Source organism: Oncorhynchus tshawytscha, linkage group LG06 (assembly GCF_018296145.1).
Source record: "Oncorhynchus tshawytscha isolate Ot180627B linkage group LG06, Otsh_v2.0, whole genome shotgun sequence".
Taxonomy (NCBI): Eukaryota; Metazoa; Chordata; class Actinopteri; order Salmoniformes; family Salmonidae; genus Oncorhynchus; species Oncorhynchus tshawytscha.
Genome location: NC_056434.1, coordinates 21,493,753 through 21,513,246, shown reverse-complemented (window position 1 = coordinate 21,513,246; position 19,494 = coordinate 21,493,753). Strand labels below are relative to the sequence as shown.

The 19,494-nt window shown below is 43.6% G+C and overlaps 1 protein-coding gene across 2 annotated transcripts in view; it reads right to left on the bottom strand.

The window, feature by feature from the left end:
* LOC112252235 (protein kinase C-binding protein NELL2) overlaps positions 1 to 19,494 on the bottom strand; it is a 101,036-nt gene that overhangs the window by 60,185 nt on the left and 21,357 nt on the right. For both annotated transcript variants that reach the window (XM_024423298.2, XM_024423297.2), the window contains exons 9-10: positions 6,813 to 6,915; positions 3,928 to 4,019 (exon numbers count right to left, since the gene is read on the bottom strand). In XM_024423298.2, coding sequence (XP_024279066.2) covers positions 3,928 to 4,019; positions 6,813 to 6,915 — 195 coding nt within the window. The remainder of the gene's footprint in view (positions 1 to 3,927; positions 4,020 to 6,812; positions 6,916 to 19,494) is intronic.

The following is a 19,494-nucleotide window of genomic DNA, read 5'->3' as shown; positions in this document are numbered from 1 at the left end:
TTGAAGAGGCGCTGCTGCGCCTTCCTCATGATGCTGTCTGTGTGAGTGGACCAATTCAGTTTGTCTGTGATGTGTATGCCGAGGAACTTAAAACTTGCTACCCTCTCCACTACTGTTCCATCGATGTGGATGGGGGTGTTCCCTCTGCTGTTTCCTGAAGTCCACAATCATCTCCTTAGTTTTGTTGACGTTGAGTGTGAGGTTATTTTCCTGACACCACACTCCGAGGGCCCTCACCTCCTCCCTGTAGGCCGCCTCGTCGTTGTTGGTAATCAAGCCTACCACTGTTGTGTCGTCCGCAAACTTGATGATTGAGTTGGAGGCGTGCGTGGCCACGCAGTCGTGGGTGAACAGGGAGTACAGGAGAGGGCTCAGAACGCACCCTTGTGGGGCCCCAGTGTTGAGGATCAGCGGGGAGGAGATGTTGTTGCCTACCCTCACCACCTGGGGGCGGCCCATCAGGAAGTCCAGTACCCAGTTGCGCAGGGCGGGGTCGAGACCCAGGGTCTCGAGCTTGATGAGGGAGGGTACTATGGTGTTGAATGCTGAGCTGTAGTCGATGAACAGCATTCTCACATAGGTATTCCTCTTGTCCAGATGGGTTAGGGCAGTGTGCAGTGTGGTTGAGATTGCATCGTCTGTGGACCTATTTGGGCGGTAAGCAAATTGGAGTGGGTCTAGGGTGTCAGGTAGGGTGGAGGTGATATGGTCCTTGACTAGTCTCTCAAAGCACTTCATGATGACGGATGTGAGTGCTACGGGGCGGTAGTCGTTTAGCTCAGTTACCTTAGCTTTCTTGGGAACAGGAACAATGGTGGCCCTCTTGAAGCATGTGGGAACAGCAGACTGGTATAGGGATTGATTGAATATGTCCGTAAACACACCGGCCAGCTGGTCTGCGCATGCTCTGAGGGCGCGGCTGGGGATGCCGTCTGGGCCTGCAGCCTTGCGAGGGTTAACACGTTTAAATGTCTTACACACTTCGGCTGCAGTGAAGGAGAGACCGCATGTTATCGTTGCAGGCCGAGTCAGTGGCACTGTATTGTCCTCAAAGCCGGCAAAAAAGTTATTTAGTCTGCTTGGGAGCAAGACATCCTGGTCCGTGACTGGGCTGGGTTTCTTCCTGTAGTCCGTGATTGACTGTAGACCCTGCCACATGCCTCTTGTGTCTGAGCCGTTGAATTGAGATTCTACTTTGTCTCTGTACTGGCGCTTAGCTTGTTTGATAGCCTTGCGGAGGGAATAGCTGCACTGTTTGTATTCAGTCATGTTACCAGACACCTTGCCCTGATTAAAAGCAGTGGTTCGCGCTTTCAGTTTCACGCGAATGCTGCCATCAATCCACGGTTTCTGGTTAGGGAATGTTTTAATCGTTGCTATGGGAACGACATCAATGGGAACGACATCAACGAAACCAATGTATTTGTCCCCAATTGTATGTCCCCAATTGTATGATTAGACAGTAACGTTATAAGGGGGCTCCCTCTCCCACCATCTCTTCAACAGCTCCGCTCCTCTCCACTCTGTCTACCTGACTGATGCCAAAATAGAGATACATCTAATAGTTGTCTCTCTATGTTAGTCACTCTCTCCCCAGAAACCTCCTTCAACCAGCAGCAGTCAGACATGAGATCAGAGACACAAGACATGCCAGGCAGCTGTCACCAGTAGTCAGATGGCCACCTGTCTGAGACTGGAGGACCAGGATGACTATTGCCATCACCCAGTCCTTTCATCTGCAGCTTCTGTCTGTAGCTTGTGTTTATGTCTGTGTCTGTCTGAGTCTGTATCTTTATCTATTGTATGTCTACATCTGTGTCTGTAACTGTCTTTATCTATGTCTCTCTCGGAGTCTGTCTGTCTGTAGTTGTATCTTTATCCATGTCTGTATCTGTGCTGTCAGAATGTAGGGGCCATCAGTGGGCCAGGTGAGTGACCTCACCATACACTCAGAGGTTCTAAAAGGGTTCTTCGTGGAGGGATAGGGTTCTACCAAGAATTGTTTTGATCAGAAAAAACTTTCTGGAAGACAAGGGTTCTTTTTGTAAGGCAAAAGGTTCTACCTAGAACCTTTAACATCATAATAAACTTTTTGGGAAAAAATGGTTATTTGAAAGGCAAGAAGGGTTCTACATTGAACCATATATAATATTTCCCAGCATGCTCTATTGCAGGAAGATTTTCAGAACTGCTTGTTTTACTGTAATATCTGTTTGTGCATGTACATTGATTGGTTCATACATTTTATGCTACACAATGATTAATAACATACGGTTTTCTTAACTAATCCAATCTGTTGGATTTATTACACCCGTTACTGAGATGGCTATTCCAGTTTAGATGATTGTAGGTCGTCTCAGTAGTTAATCTTTCCTACCCTGGCAGTCACCCTGAATGCAGGTCAAGGGTGATTAACAATTGCACTTCTTGGATGTCCTAACTCTGGCTCGATTTCAATAGAATTACACGTCACATTTGCAAGCCAGCATAATGTGACTTGCAGGCCTGATGTGGCCTGTCAACCAAGAGATTCCTAACACTGCCGTGTTAGGGTATAACTGTAACGATCTTCTTCATCTGATGAGGAGTATGAAAGATCGGACCAAAACGCAGCGTGGTAAGTGTCCATTTTAATGAAATATAACTGAACACAAAATAACAAAATAATAAAATAATAAATAAGTGAAACAATGAAAATCGAAACAGTTCTGTATGGTGAAACACAGACACAGAAAACAACTACCCACAACCCATAGTGTGAAAACAGGCTGCCTAAGTATGGTTCTCAATCAGAGCAAAGATTGACAGCTGGCTCTGATTGGGAACCATACCAGGCCAAACACATAGAAATCTAACACACAGAACAAAACAGAATGGTCAGGGCGTGAGTTGGGGTGAGCAAACTAAAATAGAGACATAAAAAAGGAACTAAGGTCGGGACGTGACAATAACTAGGCCTTAAAAAAGGCCTCATGAGATATGTAATGTATCATCTTAAATTATACATGTTAAAAGCTAATAACGTTGGTGGAACCGTTCATAGAGGGTTCTAGGAAGAACCCACCAAAGATAAAAGGGTTCTCGGTAGAACCCTTCATAGACGGTATTAGGAAGAACCTTTAGATGATAAACTGGTTCTTGGTAAAAACCCTTCAGAGGGTTCTAGGCAAAACCCTTCATAGAGGGTTCTAGGTAGAACTATATACAGGTGGTTCTTTGAAAAACCCTATATAGAGGGATCTAGATAGAACCCTATGCAAAGGGTTCTACACAGAACCAAAAAGGGTTCCCCTATGGGGACAACCCGAAGAACCCTGCATGGTTGTACAGTACTTAGCACTTTTTTCTAAGAGTGTACATCCATCAGTCTCAAATCAAATCTTAATTGTCACATGCTTCGTAAACAACAGGTGTAGACTAACAGTGAAATGTTTACTTACGTGCACTTCCCAACAATGCAGAATATATGTATTTTTTAATAAAATCTATAGGGCCATGCATGAATCCATAGGAGATATATTTGATGAGGATGGATCAAAACCCTGGAGTGATTGACATGCTGTGACAGTTTGGTACCCTTATGGAAACTCAATTAGTCAGTTCTGCCCATTTACTTTCCCCTTAGAGAGCAATAGATAAAAATGGAGAGTTGACAACCAACGGATCAATACATTTAGCTGATGTTGACGGCCCACCACAGTCTCTCATTCAGGCCTGATTTAGCCCCTGGCCTGAGGAGCGCAGCAGGAATCAGTATTTAATGAGGCTGTCATACACTTCAAGATGAAAATGAAAACACTGAAATACACTTTTAGCGCTTGTTTGCTTGAATTATTGTATTTTTTCAGAAGAGTTGAAGGAGTTTTAAGCAAGCAGTACTGCAGAAAAACAGTTGTATGTTTTTATTAGGGCTGTCGTGTTACTTACCCTGCACTCAGACAGCTGGCATCTGCCAGAGTTATAATGCACCGCTTTCTGATCTCCCTCCACCAACTCTTCTTCTCCGAAATGGCATACAGCTGAAAATATACACACGCCATGCACACACACACACACACACACACACTTTTCAGTATGGCAGTCTGTGACAACCTGTGGTGGTGTGGAGACACACTGGGATCAGGCATGGCAATCTTTATTATCAGAAAATAGAATTGGAGCATTGGACTTCAATGTCACTCTTACTTGGGCAGAACATCATATTAAATGTGTCAGTTTGATGTGAAGGTTTGAGTGGATAGGCTACCTGGTTATCAGAATTATTGGAGGAAAGCACTATATAGGACTAGCACTAAGCCACTTCACACTTCAATCAAACTGTTAATTTCTACATCTGCACAAGAACTACAGTAGTAAAACTGAATAACTGATACATCACATCCAGTATGTTAGAATGGTGATTACAAGTCAAATCAATGATGAACTTTTGACAACGCAATTAAACATTGTGTTTGACAAGTCATCAGAACGAGAACCTAGCTCCTTGCCTCCCGCTCCATGTAGGAGGATACTGTACAATATGTCAACAGATAAGGTTTTAATTTGGAGAGGGAGCTGTGTCTTTGTGTCTAACACCAAAGCGAGCTCAATAAACCCTATGTTTGTCTACCTAAGTGAGATAAGCGCTGTACACAGAGACACACTAGCAGGAGGATTAATACCAGTGTGTTGATGTCAGATTAGGATGTTTACAGGCCTTATGACCCACTCCCCCAACGCAGTGCAGTTGGGTATGAAGTGGGTATGGAGTGAGAGTGTTTACATCAACACAGCCTGATTAGCTAGCTAAGCTAATGGAGGTTTTGTAGAGTGTGAGTTTGAAGTGAATTCAATTTACATGTGAGAGTATGTATGTACTGTTTAACCCACCCAGGCCTCATATACACTACCATTCAAAAGTTTGTGGTCACTTAGAAATGTCCTTGTTTTTTAAAGAAAAGCTATTTTTTTGTCCATTAAAATAATATCAAATTGATCAGAAATACAGTCTAAACATTGTTAATGTTGTGAATGACTATTGTAGCTGGAAACGGCTGATTTCTTTTATGGAATATCTACATAGGCGTACAGAGGCCCATTATCAGCAACCATCACTCCTGTGTTCCAATGGCACGTTGTGTTAGCTAATCCAATTTTATCATTTTAAAAAGGCTAATTGATTATTAGAAAACCCTTTTGCAATTATGTTAGCACAGCTGAAAACTGTTGTTCTGATTAAAGAAGCAATAAAACTGGCCTTCTTTAGACTAGTTGAGTATCTGGAGCATCAGCATTTGTGGGTTCGATTACAGGCTCAAATGGCCAGAAACAAAGAACTTTCATCGGAAACTCGTCAGTCTATTCTTGTTCTGAGAAATGAAAGAAACAGATGCCTCACAAGTTCTCAACTGGCAGCTTCCTTAAATAGTACCCGCAAAACACCAGTCTCAACGTCCGTGAAGAGTGAAGTGAACAGTGAAGAGGCGACTCCGGGATGCTGGCCTTCTAGTCAGAGTTCTTCTGTCCAGTGTCTGTGTTCTTTTGCCCATCTCAATCTTTTCTTTTGATTGGCCAGTCTGAGATATGGCTTTTTCTTTGCAACTCTTGCCTAGAAGGAGTGGAGTCGCCTCTTCACTGTTGATGTTGAGACTGGTATTTTGTGGGTACTAACCCACTTTTGACTGGTACTGTATATATAAGGTATAGGTAGCCACAAAAGAGACAAAAACAAGAGCCATGTCTTATTGAGAGCAAACAAAGTTGAGAGAACCTTTGAATATGTGACATACAGCATGTACAGATATAGGATCCTAATTTGAGCCAGTTTGCTACAGCAGGAAAATAATCCCGCAGTAGAAGGAAATGTGAATTATTATGTGGATTATAATTAATGAACATTTTTGTAGGGGTTGATACATTTTGTCAGGGAAAATCAAGTGGAAATTACAAACTTCAGAAGCAGTGTTACTTTCGTCTGAATGAATGGACCAAGGTGCAACGTGGTAGGCATGCATTTTTACTTTATTAAAAATGACACCAAAAAACAACAAAATATAAACAAATGTCAAATTCTGCTGGGCTAACAGCAACTGTGCAAAAACAAGAAAGTGGGAAAAAGGGCTGCCAAAGTATGACTCCCAATTAGAGACAAAGATAGACAGCTGCATCTGATTGGGAACTCGGCCAAAAACAAAGAAATAGACAACATAGAATGCCACCCCAAATCACACCCTGACCGAACCAAATAGAGAAATAAAACGGCTCTCTAAGGTCAGGGCGTGACAAGCAGTTTTAAACCTCAAATACACAACAAGTTTTAGCGTATATAGCAAACGGCTATTGATCAAATACAAAACACACAGACATGTATCTTAATGTTTCATAGTCCACTCAGCCAGACACAAAGATACTCCAACAGCTTCCAACTTCAATTTCATTATTTTACATTTTTTCTTAGAAAGAAAACTCAATGAAAGTCCTTGGACGAGTTCCCGGCTCATAGCATCATCCTGTCTATTATAAACAGGAACTAGTTCATCGCACATCCTGCGACCCCTGAATTCTATTTCCCATTTGTGTCAATGTGGCCACCCCTGTTGAGAAGCTGGCTGTTGAATAATTGATTGGTCCATGTATATGCAAAAGTATGGAGCATCTCAAGAGGTGTGTTGGGGAGCAGCTTAGCAACGCAGGTCAGTTGCCAGGCAGCCGTTGTGGAGGCGTTCTATGTGTGTCTCTGGTGTTTCTGTGTTGAGTGTGTGAGAAGAGGAGTGTGTATGTGTGTGCATACGTGTGTCCATCTGTGCGTGTTTATGTTAAAACACTTCACTCACGTTGGCACTCCATGCAGCAGGCACCCTTCACGTAGGCAGGCGTGGTGTCCGCTGGGCACTGAGGGGGAGGGCAGGATATAGTCTCACACTGCACCGTGCCGTTCTGTAGGAGAGAGAAAAGACTGGAGGTCACAGGCAACCCCAAAATAATTGCTTGCGGGTGGTCCCGGAGTTCAACATTTGGATAATAAAACATTTTAAGGCTGACAATGGTTGATTTTCAGTTTAAATATGCGTTTTTTCAAGATGGTTGATGAGAAAAGTATCGTCCAACCCATCTCACTGCACCCTTACATGCCATGTCTTGAAATATGCAGACAGACGGATTAAAAGTTCATTTTCATTGTAATACTTCTGACAGCCACATTTCTAACTCGTCGTTTAACTTTCGGACTTCATAACATTCTCCGAAGGCATGGATTATTATAACCTAACGAAAAATGAATTTGGCAATCTAATTGTATTTATGCAGGCCTAAGACCTATGGGTTTAACCTTCTGAATGAATGATTATATTGAAGGTAGAAGCCATCTCTTAATGAGTTCAGTATGACAGACAGTATTGCAGACAGTATGTTATTATTCTTATTTTCCTGCATTAATTAATTTGTCTGCATTTCTGTTCAACATTTGACTAATAAGAAACCTTTTCATAAATTAAGAACAGATATTTCTTTTTTTTCATAATGCAATACGGCACATAGACAACTCAAATTGCTTTAAATAATCTTCTAATATTAGAAAACAAATAATAATACTAAAACAAAAACAGTCCATTCATCACTGGATTTCTTCAAATTGCTGTGCAGGAAAAACATGTCATCCACCGTGCCTGGTCGCAGGCTCGCAGCTGGCTTCGCTCTGAAACCACACATCAAATCAAATTGTACTTGTCACATGCGCCGAATGCAACAGGTGTAGACCTTGCCGTCACGTTCTGACCTTAGTTCTTTTGTTATGTCTTTGTTTAAGTATGGTCAGGGCGTGAGTTGGGTGGGGTTGTCTATGTTTGTTTTTCTCCTGTCCATTCGGGGCCTGTTGCTAGGGTCCCCAGTCCGAGGTCGGCAGCGAGTGTCGCCGCTCGAAAGGCACCACTGAGGCGGGTTAAGAAGCGGGTAAAAACTGATGGAGTGGGGTCCACGTCCCGTGCCAGAGCTGCCAGAGCTGCCATCGCGTACAGACACCCACCCAGACCCTCCCCTATAGGTTCAGGTTTTGCGGCCCGGAGTCCACCTTTGGAGGGGGAGGGAGTACTGTCACGTTCTGACCTTAGTTCTTTTGTTATGTCTTTGTTTTAGTATGGTCAGGGCGAGAGTTGAGTGGGTTGTCTATGTTCGTTTTTCTATGTTGTGTTTTGTGTTTGGCCTGGTATGGTTCTCAATCAGAGGCAGGTGTCGTTAGTTTCCTGTTTTGTTGATTGTGTCACCATTCAGGACTGTTTCGGTTTTCGAAACAGAAAATATAAAAGTAACAAATAATTAAAGTGCAGCAGTAAAATAACAATAGCGAGCCTATATACAGGGGGAGTCAATGTGCAGGGGCACTGGTTAGTCGAGGTAATTAAGGTAATATGTACATGTAGGTAGAGTTATTAAAGTGACTATCAATAGATAATAGCAGAGAGTAGCAGCAGCTTAAAAGAGGGGGGCAATGGAAATATTCTGGGTAGCCATTTGATTACATGTTCAAGAGTCTTATGGCTTGGGGGTACAAGCTGTTTAGAAGCCTCTTGGACCAAGACATGGCGCTCCGGTATCGCTTGCAGTGCGGTAGCAGAGAGAACAGTCACCGATTGGTATAGAGGTCCTGGATGGCAGGAAGCTTGGCCCCAGTGATGTACTGGGCCGTACACACTACTTTCTGTAGTGCCTTGTGGTTGTAGGCTGAGCAGTTGCCATACCAGGCAGTGATGCAACCCGCCAGGATATTCTCAACTGTGCAGCTGTAGAACCTTTTGAGGATCTGAGGACCCATGACAAATCTTTTCTGTCTCCTTAGGGGGAATAGGTTTTGTTGTGCCCTCTTCACGACTGTTTTGGTGTGCTTGGATCAAGTTAGTTTGTTGGTGATGTGGACACCAAGGAACATGAAGCTCTCAATCTGCTCCACTACAGTCCCGTCGATGAGAATGGAGGCGTGATCGGTCCTCTTTTTCCTGTAGTACACAATCATCTCCTTAGTCTTGATCACGTTGAGGGAGAGGTTGCTGTCCTTGCACCACACTGTCAGGCCTCTGACCTCCACTCTATAGGCTGTCTCGTTGTTGTCGGTGGTCAGGCCTATCACTGTTGTGTCATCGGCAAACTTAATGATGGTGTTGGAGTAGTGCCTGGCCATGCAGCCATGAGTGAACAGAGACTACAGAAGGGGACTGAGCACACACCCCTGAGGGGCCCCTGTGTTGTGGATCAGCGTGGCAGATGTGTTGTTACCTACCCTTACCAGCTGGTGGCGGCCCGTCATAAAGTCCAGGATTCAGGTGCAGAGGGAGGTGTTTAGTCCCAGGGTCCTTAGCTTAGTGATGAGCTTTGAGGGCCCTATACTGTTGGACGCTGAACTGTAGTCAATAAATAAGATTCTCACATAAGTGTTCCTTTTGTCCAGGTGGGAAAGGGCAGTGTGGAGTGCAATAGAGATTGCATCATCTGTGGATCTGTTAGGACGGTATGCAAATTGGAGTGGGTCTAGGGTTTCTGGGATAATGGTGTTTATGTATCACTAGCCACTTTAACTATGCCACTTTGTTTACATACTCATCTCATATGTATATACTGCACTCAATACCATCTACTGTCTCTTGCCTATGCCGCTCTGTACCATCACTCACTCATATATCTTTATGTACATATTCTTTATCCCCTTACACTTGTGTCTATAAGGTAGTAGTTTTGGAATTGTTATCTAGATTACTTGTTGGTTATTACTGCATTGTCGGAACTAGAAGCACAAGCATTTCGCTACACTCGCATTAACATCTGCTAACCATGTGTATGTGACAAATAAAATTTGATTTGATTTATGTCAGCCATGACCAGCCTTTCAAAGCACTTCATGGCTACAGATGTGAGTGCTACGGGTTAGTAGTCTTTTAGGCAGGTTACCTTGGTGTTCTTGGGCACGGGGACTATGGTGGTCTACTTGAAACAAGTTGGCATTACAGACTCAGACAGGGAGAGATTGGAAATGTCAGTGAAGACACTTTCCAGTTGGTCAGTCCATGCTCGGAGTGCACATCCTGGTAATCCATTTGAATGTTGACCTGTTTAAAAGGTCTTACTCACAGCGGCTGCGGAGAGCGTGATAACACAGTCGTCCGGAACAGGTGATGCTCTCATGCATGTTTCAGTGTTATTTGCCTTGAAGCAAGCAAATAAGTAATTTACCTCGTCTGGTAGGCTCGTGTCACTGGGCAGCTCACTGCTGTGCTTCACTTTGTAGTCTGTAATAGTTTGCAAGCCCTGCCACATCCAATGAGCGTCGGAGCCGGTGTAGTACAATCTTAGTCCTATATTGACACTTTGCCTGTTTGATGGTTCATCGGAGGGCATAGTGGGATTTCTTATAAGCTTCCGGTTTAGAGTCTCACTCCTTGAAAGCGGCAGCTCTACCCTTTAGTTCGGTGCGGATGTTGCCTGTAATTCATGGCTTCTGGTTGGGGTATGTACATACAGTCACTGTACGTACATGAAGCCATTGACTGATGTGGTGTACTCCTCAATGCCATCGGAAGAATCCCAGGACATATTCCAGTCTGTGCTAGCAAAACAGTCCTGTAGCTTAGCATCTGCTTCATCTGACCACTTTTTTACTGACCGAGTCACTGGTGCTTCCTGCTATAATTTTAGCTTCTAAGCAGAAATCAGGTGGATAGAAGGGTCAGATTTGCCAAATGGAGGGTGAGGGAGAGCTTTGTACGTGTCTCTGTGTGTGGAGTAAAGGTAGTCTAGAGATGTTATCCCTCTAGTTGCACATTTAACATGCTGGTAAAAATGAGGTTAAACGGATTTAAGTTTCCCTGCATTAAAGTGCCTGGCCACTAGGAGCGCCGCCACTGGATGAGGGTTTCACTTCCATATTATGGCAGTATACAGTTTGAGTGCGGTCTTAGTCAAGCATCGGTTTGTGGTGGTAAACAGACAGCTACGAAGAATAGAGATGAAAACTCTCTAGGTAGATAGTGTGGTCTACAGCTTATCATGAGACACTCTACCTCAGGCAAGCAAAACCTCGAGACTTCCTTAGATATCGTGCACCAGCTGTTTACAAATATACATAGACCGTCATCCCTTGTCTTACCAGAGGCTGCTGTTCTATCCTGCCGATACAGTGTACCGTGTACAGTGCCTTGCAAAGGTATTCACCCTCCTTGGCATTTTTCCTATTTTGTTGCGTTACAACGTTCAATTTAAATTGATTTTATTTGGATATCTTGTAATGGACATACATACAAATTGGTGAAGTGAAATTTAAAAAAAAGTTTTTAATTAAAAAAAAAAAAACCTGAAAAATGGTGCTTGCATATGTATTCATCCCCTTTGCTATGAAGCCCCTAAATAAGATCTGGTGCAACCAATTACCTTCAGAAGTCACATAATTAATTAAAGAAAGTCCACCTGTGTGCACTAAGTGTCACATGATCTGTCACATGATCTCAGTATATATACACCTGTTCTGAAAGTCTGCAACACCACTAAGCAAGGGGCACCACCAAGCAAGTGAAACCATGAAGAACAAGGAGCTCTCAGGTCAAGGAGCTCTACAGGTCAGGGACAAAGTCGTGGAGAAGTACAGATCACTGTTGGGTTATAAAAAAATATCAGAAACTTTGAACATGCCACAGAGCACCATTAAATCCATTAATATCAATTTGAAAGAATATGGCACCACAACAAACCTGCCAAAAGAGGGCCGGCCACCAAAATTCACGGACCAGGCAATCATTAATCAGAGAGGCAACAAAGAGACTAAAGATAACCCTGAAGGAGCTGCAAATCTCCACAGCGGAGATTGGTGATTTGTCCATAGGACCACTTTAAGACGTACACTCCTTAGAGATGGGCTTTACGTAAGAGTGACCATAAAAAAGCCAATGCTTAAAGAAACAAATAAGCAAACATGTTTGGTGTTCGCCAAAAGGCATGTGGGAGACTTCCCAAACATATGGAAGAAGGTACTCTGGTCAGATGAGACTAAAATTGAGCTTTATGGCCATCATGGAAAATGCCATGTCTGGTGCAAACCCAACACCTCTCATCACCTCGAGAACACCATCCCCACAGTGAAGCATGGTGGTGGCAGCATCATGCTGTGGGGATATTTTTCATCGGCAGGGACTGGGAAACTGGTCAGAATTGAAGGGATGATGGATGGCGCTAAATACAGGGAAATTCGAGGGAAACCCGTTTAAGTCTTCCAGAGATTTGAGACTAGGACGGAGGTTCACCTTCCAGCAGGAGAATGACCCTAAAGCATTCTGCTATAGCAACACTTGAGTGGTTGAAGGGGAAACATTTAAATGTCTTGGCATGGCCTAGTCAAAGCCCAGACCTCAATCCAATTGAGAATCTGTGGTATGACTTAAAGATTGCTGTACACAAGCAGAACCCATCCAACTTGAAGGAGCTGGAGCAGTTTTGCCTTGAAGAATGGGCAAAAATCTAGATGTGCCAAGCTTATAGAGTCATACCCCAAGAGACTTGCAGCTGTAATTGCTGCAAAAGGTGTCTATACAAAGTATTGACTTTTGGGGGGGGGGTGAACAGTTATGCACACTCAAGTTCTGTTTTTTTGGTCTTATTTCTTGTTTATTTCACAATAAAAAATATTTTGCATCTTCAAAGTGGTAGACATGTTGTGTAAATCAAATGATGCAAACCCCCCAAAAATCAATTTTAACTCCAAGTTGTAAGGCAACAAAATAGGAACAATGCCAAGAGGGTGAATACTCTCGCAAGGCACTGTATAACGCCAGCTGTATGTTATTCATGTCGCCCATCTGAAGGTGACCCTTTATCCTCTGGAACCACACAATTACCAGGTGGACAGTATGCCTCTTGAAGCGATAGAGGAAATCAACAAGATCCACAAGTACTCTTTCACAATAGCTGGCCTTATGTTATCTGCATTTTTGAGCTGCTCTGCCCTACTCCGTGGTGGATAACTTCCACTCTTCATTTATGTAATGGGCTGTAGCACAAGTATCCTATTTTTCTAAAATTGTCATTCCACATGTCAAGTGTAATTGCGCCATTTTATTTACCAAAGTTCTCTCAACTCCAGGACCACCCACCAGCTGATTTTGTTAAGCCTGATGCAGGACTCTAGTGTGATAGGAGAAAGACTGACTGAAACATTTACACCTCCATCAATTTACAAAAGGATAGTCTAATAGCTCGCCTAGGTGTGAAAAAGCCCCCAATTTGTGCCACAGTTTGGACTACCGATAGATACTGTGGTCAGTTATAGTTGAGTCCTATTGTGAAGTGTAGCCTAATGGCCAAAAAAGGGCAAACTTGCAATGTATTTGATGCTTAAGTACCCCAAAGTACTCAATATCACAGACCAGATTTAACCTTACAAAAAAAATGCATCAATCCCTACAAATATATATATTTATTATAATCCACATAGTAATTAAAACCAAATTAGCTGTAGCGAGAGGAGAGACTGCATGCTAAAGACAATCAGAAAGAATGTCTTTAACCTTGCAGTATTAATATAACTTATTTTGAACGGAAGTCAGAAATGACTGAGTCACTCAGCCCTATTTATTTAATCAGGCAGTCCATTAAGAACAAATTCTTATTTTCAATGATTTCCTAGGAGCAGTGGGTTAACTGTCTTGTTCAGTGGCAGAACAACAGATTTTTACCTTGTCAGCTCGGTGATTCAATCTTGCAATCTTTCAGTTACTAGTCCAACGCTCTAAACACTAGGCTACCTGCCGCTGTTCCTGCTTCTGTTGCCTATGTGAGTGTTTGTTTAAGATCCTACTGATTCTGTGATCACCAAGCCTCATGCAACCGCAAAATATCGGATAAAGCAATTTCACAAATCTGGCAGTTTTTAAACTTTGCTATGCTGTATTAAAGGCTTTACATTTTTGTCACATTAGAACAGACTGATATTACTTTTACTTTATTTATTATTGTTTGTTCCAAGCTGACATAAATTATATTGTAATCTAACGGCACCTGTTTGTCATGCAACAGAATCTCTTGCACTTTTGACAATGATTTTACATGAGGCCTAATTCACATGATATGCCTAAAATACTTATATCCACTACAGTAGGCATAAATAATAACATTTTTCCTTTAGATGATTTAAATGTACCTATATCATGTTTTTTTAAAGTTATCCCTTTGGAGCACATGCAAAGGGGATTTGGACTTGTTCAACGGGAGTGACAAAATGTATTACAATTGAATTTGAATGAACTGAATGATGGAGGATGAAGAAGAAGAGAGTGATTGAATTTAGAACAATAGTGTAAGAATTGCTCTTCATCTGTCCCGCGAGCACACTCAAAAATATATATTTTTTTGTTCCTACTTTGTCAGAAGAAGCTGTAACTGGACCGTAGGTTATTACTTACTAAAACTGTTGTTACACTATAAGGTTTTCATTGTAAGAGAAACAAAAATGGTCTGTTATATTCCATTATATTCTTAAAATATATGTGTTGACTGAATATACGCAAGTTGATGGCAAAGCCATAAAACTCCGCTACTAAGCAAAAAAACAAAAAAAAGTTTTCACATATTTTCAAGACCTGAGTTATTTATTCTACGTCTTTTATTTATTACATTTACACATTTACTTGTAGAATGTTACCAATAACAACAATAATAATCTGGTGGCATTGGTAGAGGGACAGGCGGAGAATGGAGTGAAAGTGCACTGTACAGTAAGTATGCAACAACGCTGTGGTCCAAGTGTGGTTCAGCAGCCTTTCCAATAAATTGGGATACAAAAGAAGCCATCCACCCTTGATGGGCTACCACCCTTGATGGGCTACCACCCATGATGGGCTACGAGTTGAGGGACTTTAAATTTATTAATGTATGTTTGCGAGGTACGTTATTTCACCCATCTCTTTGTATAGCCCACCACATGCATTGTTATCCAATCAGGTCTGGATGGATCCATAACGAATTACTATGGGAATAAATATCACTGAATGACAAAAATATTGGAATAAAGTAGGCTAATAGAATTGAAGGCAACAAATGGTTGCTTAATGAAACACCCAAAGTCATCCAATTGTGATAATAGGATTTGAAGCAATAGCCTACCAGCATGTGGTCAACTATTTCAGCACCGTTTCGTGCTGCTTTGACACAAGTATGGGGACTGGTCTTGATAAATCAGTTTTTTATTTTCACTGAATCTCCGTGTGGGTATTGGTTAGTCTACAATTACGGTGTGGAAATGTTAGGATTATTTTGCTCTTCACTCACAGTTGTTTAGTAGCTTAGGTCTACTCCCAACCGGTCACATTATCTTCCTAACGGAAAACCTGAGGCCTACATAGGTTACCGTAAATTGCATTTTCGTTTTTCTTGGAATAGAAACACCATGATATTAAACAATTTAATTAAGCAACATTTCTAACAGTATAAACAGCATAAGAAATACACATGAATAATTTACAAACAAATTATAATCAATCCCATATAGTCTGTTAACAAAAAAGGTTTTAAAGTATTCAATTGCTTTAGCCGTCGTGTTGCGGTTTATTCATTGTTTAATTATTCAAGGCTCAGTTTGTTATTTCGTTTTAGAACTAAAATGCTGTATTTAAAGACACGGATGACTTGTATTTGTCACGACTTCCGCCGAAGTCGGTCCCTCTCCTTGTTCGAGCGGCGTTCGGCGGTCGACGTCACCGGCCTTCTAGCCATCGCAGATCCACTTTTGTTCATTATTGTTCATTATTTAACCTTCTGTTTTCCCCATGGTTTTTGTGCGTGATTGTTTTATGTATGTTCGGTCCGTTATTGTTGGCTTGGTATTTACGACATGTTATTGGAATATTTGAGTAAAGTTACTTGTGTTACTCATCTCTGCTGTCCTGCGCCTGACTCCTCTGCACCAGCTACACCCAGACCATTACAGAATCACGCACCTCAGTCAGCAGGAGCAGACAACCGCCCTTTGGCGATCGAGGAGCACGTCCAGCAGCATGCGACCATGTTGCAACGTCTCGGCATCGCCATGGATCGCGTGCTGCAGACGATGGATCGATCGGAGACAGGAGGAGTTCTTCCAGCGCCTCCACCGGCAGCACTACAACAGGCACCACTGTTCACCCCTCCTTTACCCGGTCCCAGTGGGATTCGGCTAGCACTCCCTAGGGAGAATGATGGGACAGCTGCCGGATGCCAGGGATTCCTCCTCCAGCTGGAACTCTTCCTGGCGACCGTCCACCCGGCTCCTTCGCGACGTGAGAGCGTGTCCGCCCTCTTCTCCTGACTCTCAGGGAAAGCCCTGGAGTGGGACAACGCCGTATGGGGGGAAGGAGAATCGGTGTTGGACCATTACGCGGAGTTCACCCACCGTTTTCGGGCAGTTTTCGACCACCCGCCTGACGGTAGAGCGGCGGGTGAACGTCTGTTCCACCTGAGGCAGGGGACGAGGAGCACACAGGAGTTCGCCTTGGACTTCCGTTCCCTGTACCATATGTGTACGCAGAGGGTACACTGCTGGTTGCTGCTGGGGATGTTCCTCTGGGAGTCGAGGCAGCAGGCACGGCACTCTCGTGCCACCCCAGGTGAGTCGGCAACAGGCTCACTCAGAGGCCCCCGTTGCTCACATGTTTTTGTTTATACATTTTCCTGAGTTTTCCCCACATTTCCAGCATAAGGCGCTCGTAGATTCAGGCGCAGCTGGGAATTTTATTGACAGAGCATTTGCCCATAGTTTAGGGATCCCCATTGTTCATGTAGATATGCCCTTCCCTCTGCACACCCTAGATAGTTGACCATTAGGGTCAGGGCTAATTAGGGAGGCAAGTTACAGCCCTTACCCATTCCACAACGGCCGTGGTGGCACCTATTGGTGGACTTCCTCCCGGATCTTCCTCCCTCACAGGATAACACCACGATCCTGGACGTTGTCCTGCCGTCTACTTCCTTTGCTCGGTCTCCCTATGGCCCTACAGACTGCGGAGGCCCTGTTTACACACGTCTTCCGGCACTACGGGGTGTCTGAGGATATAGTGTCTGATTGAGGTCCCCAGTTCACGTCAAGGGTCTGGAGGGCGTTCATGGAACGTCTGGGGTTTTCACCCCGAGGGTAACGGGCAGGTGGAGAGAGTAAACCAGGATATAGGTATGTTTCTGCGGTCTTATTGCCAGGACCGGCCGGGGGAGTGGGCGGCGTTCATCCCCTGGGCAGAGATGGCCCAAAACTCTCTCCGCCACTCCTCCACTAACCTCTCCCCCTTCCAGTGCGTACTGGGGTATCTGCCAGTTCTGGCACTTGGCATCAGAGCCAGATCAAGGCTCCTGCGGTGGACGAATGGTTTAAGCGCTCAGAGGCGACCTGGGACGCCGCTCACCGCCACTGCAGTGAGGCCCCGGTGTTCGCACCTGGGGACCGGGTCTGGCTCTCGACCCGAAACCTGCCCCTCCACCTGCCCCTCCACCTGCCCTGCCGGAAGCTGGGCCCGCGGTTTGTGGGGCCATTCAAAGTCCTGAGGAGACTGAACGAGGTTTGCTACAGTTTACAGCTTCCCCCCAATTACCGTATTAACCCCTCCTTCCATGTGTCTCTCGTTATTGTGGGCTCGGTATTTACAACATGTTATTGGAATATTTGAGTAAGGTTATTTGTGTTACTCATCTCTGCTGTCCTGCGCCTGACTCCTCTGCACCAGCTACACCCAGACCATTGCAGTATGCTGTGTGATGACACGCACAAATGAATGATTGATTGATATACTTTATATTGAAGTAGGCCTGTATGCCAATAAGTAAGTTACGCTAAAACAGCTACAGTAAACAGGACACTTAGGTCTACAGCTCCATGTCATTTCAATAACTTAACTTCCCAAAGATGCTCTCTGGTGGTCAAACTAAAATGAACTAGCATTAATGGAGACAATGGCTGAGAGTAAAATACTATGACGTCATGCACTCCAACGTGCCATACCATTATGCAGCACCCTGCAAGCTGTGCTGCAGTATGATGCAACTTTTAAAGTAAGAACCACTGTATGTGACTGATCCACCATAATTGATAACATCTTAATGCTGTGACCTTTGAGTTTCAAAGGTTGCGGCTAATTGCCACACATAAGGTAACGAACACGTCTATCTAATGGCGTAATTGCAGTCTGCATCAGAGAAGTGACACGTCAATGAGCACCGATGATTCATTAGACAAACGGGGCGGAACGAATCACAGACGATAATTATCATCTGTCGAGAGTAATTAGGTGCAATATAGTGAGAGATGTGATTTACTCACATTATACCAATGTAATGTACTGAGAAATATGTGATCTCCTCAGTTAATCTCAGCTGCAGGTGCTAAACCACAGATCCACCCCATTGGCTCATTTCAGGAGTCCAGTGGCATAGAAAGTAATGCATGACCTATAGCTGGGAGAGTGACAGAGGTGAAATCTCTTTTGTTGTGGTAAATAACCCCAGCACTCTCATAAGTATTTACGCTCCTTTGACATACTTGTTGAAGAGGAAAGTAGACCCTTGAGAGGGTCTGTCCAGCATAGCTGAGTCCTGGTGCTCTGTTTAATCCTAGCTACTGTGTATGTTTTCTATTATTCCTCAGTGTTTATGTCCTGTTTTCTTTAAATATCTAGGGCAACTCTCCTCTCAAACCAATGAAGTAATGAGAACATAAGCCATCAACAATGGAGTACTGCCCCCCCCCCCCAACAATTGATTAACAGAAGACAAAAACATAGGCAGGGTCAACAATGGGATTTAATCACTCACACATACACGTTTGTTTTACTATCTTTGTGGGGACCAAACAATAGATTCCCATTCAAAATACTATTTTCCCTAACCATAACCACAATCACTAAAATAGCCTTTTTCCTTATGGGGACCGGTGAAATGTCGGCACCTGTACAGATATTCCTTGAGGGCTTCTGAAGCCCACAAGGATAGTAAAACCAAATGCACGCACGCAGACACGCGTGCGCACACATACACACACCAGTTATATACAATGAGTGTACAAAACATTAAGAACACCTTCCTAATATTGAGCGTACCCCCGCCCCTTTTGCCCTCCGAACAGCCTCAATTTATTGGGGCAGGGACTTTACAATGTGGCAAAAGCATTCCACAGGGATACTAATCCATGTTGACTCTAATGCTTCCCACAGATGTGTCAACTTGGCTGGATGTCTTTTGGTTGGTGAACCATTCTTGATACACACGGAAAACTTTTGACTTGCCCATTTACCCTCTGAATGGCACACATACACAATCCATGTCTCTATTGTCTAAAGGCTTAAAAATCCTTCTTTAACCGGTCTGCTTCCCTTCATCTACATTGATTGAAGTGGATTTAACAAGTGACATCAATAATCCAAGCTTTCACCTGGACTCCCCTGGTCAGTCTATTTCATGGAAAGAGCAGGTGTTCATAATATTTTGTACAGTCAGTGTACACGTACTGTACACACACACAGTACACACACA